Source organism: Pholcus phalangioides, unplaced genomic scaffold (genome assembly GCF_987345545.1).
Source record: "Pholcus phalangioides strain wild (caught in Gottingen) unplaced genomic scaffold, Ppha-v1.0 ptg000005l_1, whole genome shotgun sequence".
Taxonomy (NCBI): domain Eukaryota; kingdom Metazoa; phylum Arthropoda; class Arachnida; order Araneae; family Pholcidae; genus Pholcus; species Pholcus phalangioides.
The window spans coordinates 13,232,322-13,248,105 of record NW_028301598.1 but is presented as its reverse complement, the minus strand read 5'-3'; the positions used below and the strand labels follow the sequence as shown (position 1 = coordinate 13,248,105).

Below are 15,784 nucleotides of genomic sequence, written 5' to 3'. Positions count from 1 at the left end.
AAAACTTAACTTTAATGGAGTAAGAGGAACTCCTCCCAACCTTTTTAAAAGCTTAACTAACCAATAGACAGCAGATTGTAAAATGTGGTGATAAAGTCAGTAATCTAATGAAAATCAATAAAGGAGTTCCTCAGGCATCAATTCTTGGCCCTTTACTTTTCCTTAATGATCTCTGTAAGCTGAATTCCGCAGGTAAAATTATTACCTTTGCAGATGATACGGTTTTAATTTATTCAGCAAAAGATTATGAATCACTGATTAATATCATTTACAATGATTTAATAAAAATTTGAAATTGGTTTTCTGCCAACTGTCTTGAACTAAACGTTACTAAAACTAAATACATTAATTTTTCCTTGCAATCTGAACTCTAACAAAATATTGATATTATCTTTTATAATTACAACTGCGCTGATGCTATCTGTAACTGTGCTCATCTCAAACAGGTTAATACCATCAAATACCTACGAGTTTTCATTGATTCGAATCACACTTAACCATATTTATTCTAAACTCTGGTATGTAATTTACAGACTTTACTATCCCAAACTTTATATCGGTTCATCATTTCTATTGGTCTTGTATTACCCATTTTTTCATTCTCATCTGCTATATGGATTATCAGCTTGGGGTTCCAACCGAACTACAAATTTATACCCATTGATTTATCTTCAAAAAAGATCATCTTAATGACTATAGATCATCAATTCATGAACTTTTATTGCTCACTAAATATCCTTCCATTATGACACCTCTACTTTTTCAAGTCTACCCTCATTTAAATGGTCGCTCATTTTGGTTCGAACAACCCACGGTTCTCTTACGAGTTGAACGGTTGAATCCCGGATGCAACTAGGGTCACCAATTTGGGAATTCTCATTGATGAGCAGCTTAGGTATTCTGAACATTGTTCAGCGGTGGTCAAAAAAGCAAATATAATGCTTGGTCTCATTTTCAAAAAGGCCTCTTCGCGTTCTCCTAAAGTCAGTCTTCCGCTTTTTCGAGGCTTAGTTCGTCCTGGACTGGAGTATGCTGTAAGGTTTTGGAGACCATACCTACAGAGGGACATAGACTTGGTTGAAGGGGTGCAGAGAAGAGCTACGCGTGTCCTTATTGGCACACAGGGCTTGAGTTATGAAGAGAGACTTCATTTTTTGAATACGTTTACATTGGATAAACGCAGGTGTCGAGGAGATATGTTCAAAGAGTTCAAAATTTTCAATGGGATGGATAGGATGGACCATGAACTTTTAGTACACCGCCAATAGACTGCTTTTACAAGGGGACACCAATATCGATTGGTGAGGGGCAATGCAAGGGTATGGTGTCGCAGGGAATCTTTCTCTAATAGGGTTGTTAATAAATAGAATAGCCCTCTCCAGGAGGTGGTAAATTGTAACACAATTGATACGTTTAAAAAGAAATATGATAAGCATGTTGGGGTAAATCGAGAAGCTATCCATACTTAGAATAAGACACCCATAAGTATTCTTTATGGGCACTGTATAATATTTCATCCTGTGTATATATTGATTATAATTTTTGTTAATTGAATTTTTAATTGGGTTGCTGTATTTTTGAAATATATGACATCTATATTTTTATGGGCATCTTTTTCTCAGCCACCTTGTTGGGCATTTTGCCTGTTGTGGCGTTGTATTTGTATTAATATCTGACATAGGGAAGAAAAATTCAAAGTGGGTGATGAGGTAAATAGGCTATCTGAAATTCACAGGCCCTTATCAAGTCAATTGTAATTTCCTTTCCTTTAATTAATATTTACATTTATTACATATATCATTATTATTTGGTATAATTGTACTGAACGTTCAGTAAATATATACTCTATAATGCTGTGATTGCCAATATGAGCCAAGTTGGGCAATCCCCCCCCCCCCCCGTTTCTTATATAATATTGTTTTATGGGAAAAAAATAAAAGATTGACTGATTAAATCACAAAATTTAAATTTTGGTTTTTACTTCACATAACTTCAATGATATCAAAGTAAAAGTAACCTGGTAGGGTTTGCATGTTACTGATATGTGATAAACTTTGTGATTAAAAGTATTACACATCTTTGGGGTAAATATAGACTTGAATTAATCCCTAAAGTGCAGAAAGAAAATTGTTCTGTTTCTAGATTTTGTACATGGAAAAAATTACACAAAAATATAGGGAGATGATTTTGGCACTTAAATATAACTGCCCTAAGTATTTTCAGTGCATTACAATGTGGCACTAGGGTTTGCTTGATTAAAAAACAGAGGAATAATTTTTTGTGTAAAGCTTTCAATTCTATGCCCTAATTGCCGATTCAAAATAATATTAGATGTACCAACATAGATACCAATGGGCTTTCCACTTTACTTTTTGTATTAAAATTTTTAGTTTGCTAGTTTTTTTACCAAAACCTATTACATCTGCGAAAGAATAAAAATGTGTAAACTATTTAACATCATCATGCAAGTCGGAAACACCATGGATAGTAATAGGTATTAACGAATTACTCCATTCTTCGAAACTAAAACTGAAGTGATGAGAGTGACTCTGATGATGATAATGATCTAAAAAATTACTTATTTTTCATGTAATTTCAAATTCCTCTTTCATGCATTACTCGTACGCTACATGCAATTTAACGAAAACCGAGTAATTGTTTTTTCTTTTACATTTCAAATATGTTGGCTGTTACAGATGAATATGGGGCATGTTCAAGGGCTCTCAGAGTCATCTGACATGGTCCTCAATCTCAAACCTAAAACATTTCTTGATTTCTATATGGATTTCTTCTTAGAAAACTGTGGGAATGTTGATGTTGAACAATGAGAGCGTTTCCATCAGGACATAGAAGAATGGTACCAGGGACTATGATCAATCTCGATGCTGGCTGACTAGTGTTGGACAATTGTGCTACTCCTCATTGTATACAGGGTGATTCAGAAAAGATGGGAACAACTTCAAGAGGTGAAAATATAATGTATTCATGGGCCCCCGGCGTAAAAGCCAGAAGTCATTATCACTTAAAAACACAAATGTTTACTTTTTTCTGTCGCCAATCAGCAGCGGTGGTCGTGTGATAGCGATCAAGGCTGATCGTGATGCTGCCGGCTTACAATCAGGATATGTAAATGAAATTACCTTGAAGCCAATTGGCTTATCTGGACATGTGCGGTCAAAAGTTTTCCCCTTTTAAATACCGGCCGCAAGCTGTCACGATCACTCTATTTTCTCCGCACCTATTACTCCAACTACTTCTTGCTTTATGCTTTGCTACTTGGGTAGCTTAAGCTGATCGACAGGTTGTTAAACAAAAAAAAAATCATGTCGTAACTTGAGTAATTTGCTCTCCAGTTCCCGGCTGGTATAATGAAAATAATTTTATCACAAAAAGTTTTTATAATGAAAGTCTAATTTCTCTTTATGAGTATTACAGCACTGGTCTCTAGTCACTACCTGCTTGCTATGGGTGACAAAACTCAAATGGATTATCGATGAAAAGGTCTACGTGTGCTGACTTATTCTTCATTCTATGATGTTGACTTGGCTTATTTTTGAGGACTTTCATATCCGTGATCTCTGAGAGATCTTCGCCTGGTGTTGGCTGCTGGTGACTCGCCTTGGGCTCTGGGAGTCTGTTCTTCGATTGGTTCTACTGGCGTGGATGGACCTGCATTGTGTTCACCCTGGTCTACAACTGGAAAGAAGATGTTCAGCAAAACATGGACTTCCAATGGTGAGATCCATCCACATTTAATAAAACAAATTTTTCAATTGAAAACTTAAATGTAAAATTGTTCTTAACAAAAAAATTGAAAGTTAGCCTGTTAATGTAATATCACCAAATAAATTAATGTAATCGATGTAAAAAAACTTGTTTTCATTTCTTGCTTGTTGTCTGCTTTAACCGGATATTTGGAACCAGGCATGTAACTCTCCAGAGATATACAGATACAAGGCAGCAACAGGCAAAATGCCCAACGAAGTAGCTGAGAAAAAGATGCCCATAACAAATATGGATGTATTTATAGTTGTCTTATTCAAAGTATGGATACCTTCTCGATTTACCCAAACATGTTTATCAAATTTCTTTTTAAACGTGTCAATTGTGTTAGAATTTACTACCTCCGGGGGTACGCTATTCCATTTATTAACAACTCTATTAGAGAAAAATTCCCCACATTATAATCTAGAATCATCCCTTAGTAATCGATATTGGTGCTCCCTTGTAAAAGCAGTTGATTTAGAGTATATTAGTAATTCATGATCATCCCGTTGAAAATTTTGAACACGTCAATCAAATCTCCCAGATGCCGACAGCGGGTAAACGGCGGGAGTAACCGACACTTGCATCGTGATCCTCGAAGCCTCCTGTGTTCATCCAATGTAAACATATTCAAAAAAAGAAGTCTCTTCACAACTCAAGCCTTGCTTATATCCTACAAGAGACAGCGTGGGAGCCTTGTTTGGTGTGTGTTTGCATAACTCAAGCTCCGTGTGCCAATAAAGACATGCGTAGCTCTTCTCTGCACCCCTTCAACCAAGTCTATGTCCCTCTGTAGGTATGGTCTTCAAAACCTTACAGCATACTCCAGTCGAGGATGAATCAAGCCTTGGAAAAGCGGAAGAATGACATTAGGAGAACGCGAAGAGACCTTTTTGAAAATTAGACCAAGCATTGTATTCACTTTTTTGGCCACTGCTGAACAATGTTCACAAAACCTACCCTGCTCGTCAATGAAAATTCCCAAATCTGTCACCTTTTTGCATCCGGGATAGTGACACCACTCAACTCATAAGAGAAACGTGGATTGTTCGAACCAAAATGAGCGACCATGCACTTGTCAATGCTAAACTTCATGCTCCATTCATTTGCCCATGTTCCAATACTGTTCAATTGGGTCAGAAGCAACTCTCTTTCGCTTTGATTCCCAGCTACCCCCATTAGCTTCAGTGATCTGTTGTACAAAGAGTACAGCAGATGGTTTATATCAATGCACACATATATAAGCAGTTGAAGAAATTTTGTAAGGTCAAGAATCAGAGAATATCAAATCATTCCATAGTTTTCCATTCAGTGTTTATGCTATGCTTTATTCAAATTGTATGTTTCATAAGAAAAAAAACCTATATATATTTTGTATAAAATAATTCTGTAAAGAGTAGAAAATTATTTTACAATCATATTAACTCTTTAATGCCCAGATAGAAAACCTGGGAGGGTCGTGAAAATACCAAGTTTTTTGTGTTCGAAGTGGACTCATCCAAATTTCGGCCACTTTCCCTCTCCCCACCCTTTCTCCATGAGTTTCTATTGATGCCACCCTTTGGATTTTTGGGAGATAATTTATCTATATACTGAAAACACCCCTTTCCTCACAGTATTATCTCTTTGTAAAATGCATTGAGTACCCTTAGTTCATTCTCAAGGAACATTCTAGTACATCAGCTTTTAAAATCTCATTGATAGGGCGTTGCAGTTGTCTTTCCTGTTCCCGCCTCTGACAAGATCTTTCATCTTCTTCCCCGTTGGTGACAAAAGCCCACCAAAACATACCCATACACCCTAGCTGGGCCGACTTGAGGCGGTTATGGGCATTAACCAACTCGGCCGACTTCGGGCGATCTGGGCATTATAGAGTTAAACATTTATTCTTTGTATAACATAGTCACTTTAAACATTACATGCAATTAATGTGTGTATTTCCAATGGGAATTTTTATATTGAAAAGCAATAGTTGAGGTTTTTGGTGTGACAGTTTAAACTGTCAAAAACTGCCATGTGTCAAAAACCTGCCAACCCTGATTGTCTCACAGGGTTTCTTTTTCCCTTCACAAAGAATCAGCAACAGTAGTGACACCATCATGCTAGGGGCAGGTGGTCCTATAATCCAATAAAGACACCAGCTGTTCCTAAAGGACAAAGACTAGTGTACTAGTAGTTACATTTTCAAGTAGACATTTTCATTTTCTTTCCCGTAAGAAGTAGCACATCTCCTACTGTATATCTCCCAGTCTTAATACAGTCGAATCCCATTATAATGAACTCCAAGAGACCGGAGAAATCACTTTGTTATAATGTAATTTCATTACCAAGGAATTCCAGGTTTGGCATTGTTCCTATAAAAACTTATACCGGTGCCGGACTCGTGATGCGAGGATCCGGGTTCGAACCCCACAGTGGTGGTCGGCTGAAGTTGGTTTTCTGTGGTTCCCAACTTCAAGGCGCAAATGCGAGCCGATCTCCCCGTTAAAAAGTCTCGCCACAGAGAGCAACAGTCCTACAACGGTAAATCATTCAAACATAACACTTCACTCATAGTTAGTAAAACTGGGGGCAGATGACAGCACTACACATAACAAGCATTACATAGAAACAAACTTTACGTCAGGTTGCACTACACGTACACGCACATTGCCGCATGTACCGATTCGTTGCGGGGTTCCGCAGGGGGGGTGCATGTGTGGTGTAGCAGTAGTAGGTAGGGGCTCGGGGATCCATGATGTTCTTAAGTCAGCCATCTCGTTGGGCAATTTGCCTGTTGTGGCGTTGTATTTGTATTTGTATTGTATTGTTATCTGAGGGGATTAGAAAAGTGTTCGTTAAAATGAGATTTTCGCTATAATGATATTCATTAAAACGGGATTCGGCTGTATCCAATAGTTGTTTTTTTTACACTTTCACTGTTAGGTCCAGTTAATCAGGGTTCTGCATAGTAGTAGTAACAGATTTATGAAAAATAATCAGCTATATACAGGGTGATTATAATTAAAGTTTTGATTACAAAACTATACAATAAGTACTGATCAGAATGACTTGAAAATTTGCATGGATACTCCTGAAGCAATGGAAGTTTCTTTCGCAAAAATGCAAAATGCGCAAGTAGATGATGCTGTACTTGGAAAGCAGTATAATCTATTTTGTGCAACCACATCATTTCGGCACTTCCACAGCATCAGTGTGTGGATAGAACTTCTATCAAGATGCACATTGCAATACCAGCAAAGCAGCTGCTGAAGACCCATTTTGACAGGATGCACCTTAACCCTTGCAACTTCTGGCTGTGGGGGTACCTAAAAATGTTATAAACAATAATCAGATGGCAAACTTTGGGGAATTGCAACCTCCAGCACATTCCCTATATGTTAGAAGTTCCTCGGGAATATTAACGGGGGGCGTTTGGTTTAATAAAACTGAATTGCAAGCACATCCACATTATGACCATGACATACTCCGATTCTGTTGTTGAACAAGAATTTTAGTGCTTTCAACCTCATAGCCAGAACACGCAGTGGACAATATATTTAACATTCCTTGAGTAAGTTGTAGTTATTTGTTCAATTACTTCATTTTCTTGTGATGTTTCCGTGAATTATGGAATCGTGCAATGCTATAATTAAGTTATCATTTTGCCATGACTGGCTATCGTTTCCATTCTGCGAGCAAATTTCCCACATGTTGGATGATGTCATTAATTTTACATTTTTAAGTATTTTTTCCCCCTTTACCAAATAAAGTTACTTATTCAACAATATTCATATCAATTTTCAAGTCATTCTGACAATCATTCTTTTTTTTACAGTGTTTTGAAATCAGAACCTTAGTTATAATCACCCTGTATATTGTAAATCATCACTGAATAATCTGCATTATTTATGCTTCATTAAATACATTATATTCACCTAATTTTTATTATAGTTTTTGCAAAATAGCTTCCTAATTAAGCATACTGAAAGTAACTGAAGAAAACATCTTTATATTATATGATTAATAACAACATTAAAAGAATTTTCAAACACGAAGTAATCCATTGAGTTAAGCAAAAAATAATTAAATTGCAAAAGTTGGTTTTTGTTAAAATATAAGAAATATTTATTGATTAATTAAATATAGGAAGTGTTAATTACATAAATAAACATTTTATTTTAATTAATTATCAGAAGTTTGAATGATTTTTGAGAAATTTTATTGTTTTTCATGTTAACACTATTTAAAACAAAAAAACCTGGTTTTCGGTTTTTTTACCAACCCTTCTAGCGGATAATAGTAAATTCCCGTTTTCTGACAGAGACTCACCATATTCGCTCCTACCTGATTCGTTCTCACCCACAGAATTACCCAAAAGGTCAATTTTCCGCGATGAAAAACATCTCAAACGTAGCTAATCTTTCCGCAAGAAGACAACGACACTCAAAACCCAGAAAATCCCCACACACTCTGTTCCCTAACCATAGAATCACTGATGATTGAACCCCTATCACTATTCCCCTCTACCTCACCCATGACCACCCATTCACCCTCTAAACTGTCGTTGTTCGTGGATATTTGCTTCTTCATCAACAAGTGGCTCCATTATAACCTGGCCCTCTAGAACCTTATTTTTTTCCCATAATGCTTCGACCTTGAATTCCAACCTTGCCCTATCCAAACACCCCTTACACTTGAAACTATCAGCTACTATCCCCCTAGATCAGGGAAACCTCCCGTCGCAAGCTCTACACAACACTAGTCAAGGTCGAGGCATACTAACACTATTGCTAAAACTAGATAAAAGTATTTAAAAAATTGGAAAATGAGCAACTTTTACAGGAAATTAAAATAACGTAAAATACATTACAATGCAAAATATACGTAAAAGATTGTACGAAAAAATTAAGTAAAATAAAATGCTCAACACTAAATCCCGAAGAAAATATATATGTATGTAAAGAATACAACATACTCTAAAACAAGTATTAAGCTACAAAGTACAATTTATACTTATTAGATTTAGCTAATCATCTCTATTCGCTAATACTAAAACAATAGGACCCAAAATGAAAAACAACAAAAATTACTGAGAATACTTGGAAAAAGGTTTGCTAACACTAATGCCCAAAAAACGCACGAAATTATATCAAAGAAATGGGGAAAACATGAAAACTGGAGCAAAGAATTGATTATCAACAAAAAAGCAATGGTCACAAACCTGGTGAAAGTACACTGAAAATGAAATGAGAGCGAGAAAAAAAAAGTTTAAGTCGATCGAAAATACAGAACGAAAATTTTAAAAAGTTGAGAGTAATAAGAAAAAACTCTTATCTCGCAAATCCAGCAATGGAAGTCAAAAATTTCAGTGACAAAATCAAACTAAAAAGAATAAACTCACAATTTAGAAAAATAAAGAAAGCACAGCAGTGTTTGATCCGAAAAATAAACACGCTAAATAAAACTCACAAGAATGAAGAAAAACACAATGTTACAATGGTACACACTATTACAATAGTACAAGATGTTACAGTAGTACAAGAGGTTACAATAGTACACACGAATACAAACAATTGTCATCAAAGAATGCATGGTCTAATATGAAGCAAACGTGTTAGCGAGTTTTGAAACAGCAGCTCCACAAACATTAAAACAGCATTCCTGTTGAAATTTATTGGAAGAAAAAGAACACCATGCATGCAAATGTAACCTGGGGAAGAAGAAGAAACCATATGCAAAACTGTGTCAGTGAATAAAAGGCATGGATGCCAGCCCTATAAAGTTATTAAAGCTTGTAACGTGCGGGAGATAATGGTACAATTTAATAATACTGAAAAAGAAGACTTTCATTGTAATGCTCACCATACATTCATGCTGCCTCTGTGGTACTTCAGTTTGCAGTGCCGTAAATGAAATGGATGTCTGTTGTTTTTTTTTAAGTATTACTAAAGTGCACCATTATTCTGTAAGTTACAACTGTTGGAAAGGTTGCACACTGGAATAACTTCCCAGGGCTGGCATCTGGGCCTTTTATTCACTGTGACGCAGATTTGCATACATTTTTTCTTTTTCTTTTTCTTCCCCAGGTTACATTTGCATGCATGTTCTTTTTCTCCAGATAAATTTCAACAGGAATGCTGTTTTAACATTTGCGGAGCAGCCATTTTGAAACGTGCTAGTGTATTTGATATGAAACCCATACATTCTTTGATGACAATTGTTTGTATTAGTGTCTAATATCACCTCTTAAGGTTTTTCCCATCTTTTCTGAATCATCCTGTACATGTGCGTTATGTTCAGTACAAGCATAATGTCTAATGACGATTTGTGTGTGTGTTTTTTATTATTTATCTTGATTTTCTATACACCTTTTTGTTTCAATATATAATATATTGTATTATGTACTACAATGTACACATTAAATGTGCAATCGCAAAGAAAACCATAGCCAATCCAGCTTTTTGAAGTTCAGATTCGTGTTCACCACACTCACTTACCTAAGAATTAACTGTTTTCATTCAGGATGCAGAAACTTTGTCAAAATTTGTTACACAAATACAAAGGCCGCAACAGACAAAATGACCAACAAGATGGCTAAAAAAAGATACCCATAAGAATATGGTTGTCAATGTGAAGGGTGCATAGCAAACATGGCATTTTACTGGTGAACCGTTTATTCTAGAGGTATACTTCCAGTTAGAAAAAGTTTCCAGATAACATGTAATACTTGGATATATATCATTCATGTTTCAAGGGGAAAGTTTTTTTTTGTTTTTTTTGTATAGTTCCTGTGCCCCAAAACACAATTAGAAAGTTGTCGTGCTGTCCCTCCTGAAGCCAACAAAAAATTCCATGTTTCTAAATGCAATATTCACCAAGATATTCGAATTCGAAAAACGAACGAAATTCAAGGAAAAAACATTTCCAAATGCTGATAAACCCTTTTACCCGCATTTAATGCTGTTTTTTTTCCCCCCTCAATTTTTCGAATTTGAATATCTCAGTGAATATTGTACTTAGAAACATAATGTTATCCTCGTGTGTTCCCAAGAGATCCACAAGGTCTGTCCAGGGAATTTGTTAACGTTATTGGAAATCCATGCCTGAACCAGGATTCAAACCCAGATCTGCACAATCAGAAGGTACACCTGCACAGATGCTCCCTAACTACAAGACTGCCAAGTGGCAAAGGAATTACATGAAGTTTTTTCTTTTCTTTTGGTGCCAGGAGACAGGGCAACAACTTTCTAATTAGGTTTTCAGATGCACGGAGACTGTATAAAAGTTAATTTTAATAACTATATAACCCCTTGCAACATGAATGACGTATGTGAGTACTACACCACGTTATTTGGAAACTTTTTCTAACTGGAAGTATACCTCTAGGATGAACGGTTCATCAGTAAAATGCCATATTCCCTGTTTGCCATCCACCCTGTATATTTAAACCCCCAAAGCAGAATGTTTAACACTGTCCTGTGATGAGCCCTCGGCTGACTGGAAATGTTCTGCGGTAAAAATCCCCATGCATGTGATAGTTTTTTTTGCACTTTTTCTTAAAATTCTTCCAAATTGTTCTGCAGTAGCGCTAATTGTTCTGCGACGCAAGTCACAGATTTTGGCACATTCTGCTTTGGGGATTTAAACTATATCAAAAATACAGCAACCTGATAGGAGCAATAAAACACCAATAATTATGATAAAATATAAATATATTGCCCATAAAAAATTATGGTTTTAATCTAAGCATGGATGGCTTTTCGATTTATCCCATGTTTACCTAGTGTTATTTTTCTTGTCTGTGGTTTGGCATAATGGCAACTTTGAAATGAGTCTGGCAATAAAAAAAAAGAAAAATTAGTTTCTATATAAAGCTTTTAATTCTATGCCAGTTATTCCCAACTTTTGCCCCATCTAAGAATTTTACAAAACCCTCATGGGTTCCCTTTAAAGGGCACATGTGTGTGGTGGGGAGGATATGAAGCCCCGTGCAAACCCTCCTCTAAAAATGATTGAAAATCAATTTTTTTTTAAAGAAAGGTTAAAATATTGAAAAAAATTCTTTAATTGCTGTTTTAGTCAATTTTTGTGATTTTGAAACCCAATCGCTGCACTTCAAACCTCAAATTAGATTGTGCACCCCAATCCCAAAAAAAAGTAGGTCCTGCTTATGTCCCCTTTTCCATGGCACATAGTTCTTATTATTCGAAAGGGGGACTCACATTCATGTGGAGAAAGCTCAAAAGACTTTAACCTTGTCTAAAGCAGGAATTTTCAACTTTGGAGACAGTGCAGGTCAAAACGGAGAAGTTTCCATGAAGCTCGTTGTGGTCAACAATGTGTGGTATCTCAATTCACTCAGTTGAGTCTTAACAGTTAGACCCAATGAGGCTCGGAGTCAAATAGAAAGCCCTCCATCATTGCAAAATTTTATTTATTCTGAGATGTTTCCATTGAATATAAGTTGGCAATTTTTTCTTTGGGAGGAAAGACGGCCAAAAACATGACTCTGTTTCACTATTAGTAACTTCCTGTTATGCTTGCAGGCATTTTTCTCGCCAAGGAATAAAAATTGCCAAGTTGTTGTGGTCATCCCCAAAAGGGATTATACTACAGCTGTTCTCTAGTCTGAAGGGGGGGGGGGGGGGTCACATTTCAGTTAATCATCACATTGATATCGTAATTAGTGAAGATCTCTCACCTGTCATTTCCAAGATACCCGAGTACCTGTTGCATTATCTCTGGCCTGTCACGAAGAGTGTCACATCTGTTATTTTCCTTGAAGTATTCTTTGTTGCTACTCACTAATTCTAAAGCTGAGCTTCTCAACCGTTCGGCTGGGTTATCTGTCGCAAAAATCAATAACTTTAATGCATTCGTGACTTTCAACAGAGACATCAAATACAATTCGCATTTCTCTTTCAGCTCTGATATGCAATACTTTACAGATAATCTGAAGATTTTCTCAGTCTTTTTGCGCTTCCAGTTGACTTCATAAGCACCATTGATAAAGTTTAACATACCCTGAACTACTTTAGCATTGAAATCTGTCATGCGGATAACCCTGTCTTTGTTCTCAAAGTCAAAATTGTGTATTATTGCTCTGAGAATGGGTGAGCAGTTGCTCAAAGCAATGGAATCTGCTTCCAGTATATTGGTACTGGATTGTATAAAAACTTGTTGGATAGGAGTCTCAATCAAACGAACACCAGGATCAACATTATGTTCACAGGAATGAGTCGAAAAATGATCCGGATTCTCAGACAAGATCAATATCTCTACCATCGTCGTAGTCGTCGATATGGAAATGTTTTGAAGGTCTTCTATGATGCTTTCACCTATACACAAACACTGTTTTTTTTCAAATGAATATTCAGCCTGGTCCATTCTGGGATATACAAAGATGAGAATCCGAGCAAACAACATGTTGATTTTACTCTTCGCTAAAGTAGCTGCAATGTGTATATTGACTTCACTGTTACCACAGAGGGAGCTTTCTGTCTTGATGTTCCACGAACTCAAAGTTTTATCAGGTTCCCTTTTGTGGCACAAGTATTGTTGGATGGAGCTAAATTCATCTACCATTCTGATGGAGTATAAATATAGGAATCGCTCATGGGCAAGAACAGAATAACTGTGATCTTCTTTCTTCCACTTTTCTAAACAATGGAAATCCAAATGAGGCTCGATTCCTTGGGGCGAATGAATTTCAGAGAGCTTCTTTTTTTTGCATCGCTTATTCTGCCGACTAGATGAACTTACTTGTACACTTGAAAATTCAGTTTTATTAGACACATGCAATTCGGAACTTTGATCATAGTTACGGTGGGGTGGTCCTGCCACATTGCCCCTTAAGTCACTGGAAGGTATTTGTAATTCAGCTTTATGTCTTGGTTTCCGCTTTTCTGTTTGCTGGTCCTTTTCAACATGAGTAGTGTCATTATTTCCATGTATTGTAGAAGATTCAACATGACTGGAACACTCTGATTCAACAGGAATATGGTCAGGTGAATGAACCTCTCTGCACCTTATTTGTTCCTGTGTAACGGGAACTTCAGCTTCCTGTTCAACATATGGCTGAACTAAACTATAGTTTCTAATCACGAAACTATCATTGGAAGGATCCGGCAAATAAAGTTCACGAAAATGACTTCCAGTATCTGAAATGATTGATACTTTGATAATGGTACTTTTTATGTTCGATATATTTTTGAGTAGGTGAGAGACAGTCTTGTTGGCACTTACAGAATATAAAAACTGATGTTTTTGAGTTGTCTTCCCCTTTCTTTCTACGACATACATGACTTTAGCATAAACGATCCATTCTACACTCGATAACAATTTAACCGTGACAAGGAAATGGAAAGTATTGCCGAGATCACTTTCAGACTTCAACTGGACATGCCACCTCTGTATTGAATCTTCCATGATGATTCGACTGGGTTCTATCTGTGAGACACTCCGCGGCTTGAACGAATGAAAAACAAATGTGAATTTCTCCCACTTCCCGATCCAAAGTCTAGACCCATCATTACTAGGGTGTGGAACGTCACGAGAACAATCCCCATTCAAACAGCGGTAATTAGTCGTCCGAGTCGAAGACTTATTTCTGCATGGTAAACGAACCGGTTTCATTTCAACGTCCAACAACAGAATATCTGTTAGTCCTGGCTTTTGACCGGTCTCCGAAATTATGGCGACTAGCATGGTGGAGTTTGGTGGTATAAACTCTATGTGTGAGAAGAGGAACCTCTCTTCGCGTTCAATGCGGTAGCACCATTTCTTGCGGAAACCGTGCAAAGTCCTGCCACTGTAGTTTTGGAACAGAATGTAAACTGTAGCGAAAACATTTTTTCGTTCCGGGCAACGAACTTTGGTGGAAAGAGAAAGAAGGAAAACATTTCGGATACCGACCAAAGACTCGGCATTGACGCACCATCGAGCTATCAAGTCCTTGTTCCGCGGGTCCGGTTTTCCTCCAGACAATTGCCAGCTATTTATATTTGGAAAGACGGAAACTCTGAACCTAAACTCGTGTTTCTCAAAGCCTTGACCAATTATAGCTGGTACCACAGGAATCATGAGTTCGTTCTACCATTAAAACTCTTGTTTTCAATAACAATCAGACGACCGCCCGAGAAAAGCAACAATCAAAAAACTATAACACCAGTAATGTACGGCCGTGACTAATTTATATAAAGTTGTCAGATTCATAAAAAATTTCTAGCCAAAGTCATTTTCAAAAGTATCCAAGAAGTAGCTCAAATATTCGAATTTATGCTGCCGTCTAGAGCAGTGTTTCTCAACCGCCGGGCCGCGGACCGGTACTGGGCCGTGACATCATTCATACCGGGCCGCGATTGATCTGCTGTTTCCTTTTCCCCCATTCACGTTTCATTAATCATGTGTTTCACCGGGCCTTCCACTTATAAAAATGAATGAAACCGGGCCACGGGCTTCCAAAAGTTGAGAACCACTGGTCTAGAGCAGTGGTTCTCAACCGGGGGCCCTAGGATATTCCAGTGGGGCCACGGATGAAAATCTTGCAAAAGGGGAGCCACGGCTACTGATACGGGGGCCACGAAGAAATTTGTGACATTTAATGTTTTCTAGTCACTCTGACTAAAAAAATTTAATTTCAAACAAAATGCATGGATTATCTTTTTCGTAATTTTTCCTTATTCAAGTAACATTAACATGAGCAAGGAAATAAAAAAAAGTGGTTCATGTTATCTCGATGGTTATACGACTTGGGGGTGACAGTAGGCCCTGACACAAACTATAGAAGAGGTTAAGCAAAATGGAGTAACTGTAAAGACAGAAAATTTTTAGACTTTTCATTCAAAGAGAGCTGCCATAAAGAAAACAGACAAAGATTTGTTGACCATTCATTGACATTCTTTTGAGTGCTGGTAGTAAATGTAATCCGAGAAGTAGATGGGTGAAAAATGAAAGCTTGTAAAAAAACCCCATCGTTTTCATGCAATTACAGATGGATAGCATCCAGTTTAGCACAAAGCTATCTTCAGCCAGCACT

The 15,784-nt window shown here is 37.0% G+C and overlaps 1 protein-coding gene across 1 annotated transcript in view; it reads right to left on the bottom strand.

The window, feature by feature from the left end:
* Positions 1-15,051, bottom strand: part of LOC149086333 (uncharacterized) — a 28,028-nt gene extending 12,977 nt beyond the window's left edge. Inside the window, exon 1 of the mRNA XM_089232349.1 lies at positions 12,449-15,051. Within this exon, the coding sequence (XP_089088475.1) occupies positions 12,449-14,829 (2,381 nt within the window). The 5' untranslated portion in view covers positions 14,830-15,051. The remainder of the gene's footprint in view (positions 1-12,448) is intronic.
* Between the last annotated feature and the right edge of the window lie 733 nt (positions 15,052-15,784).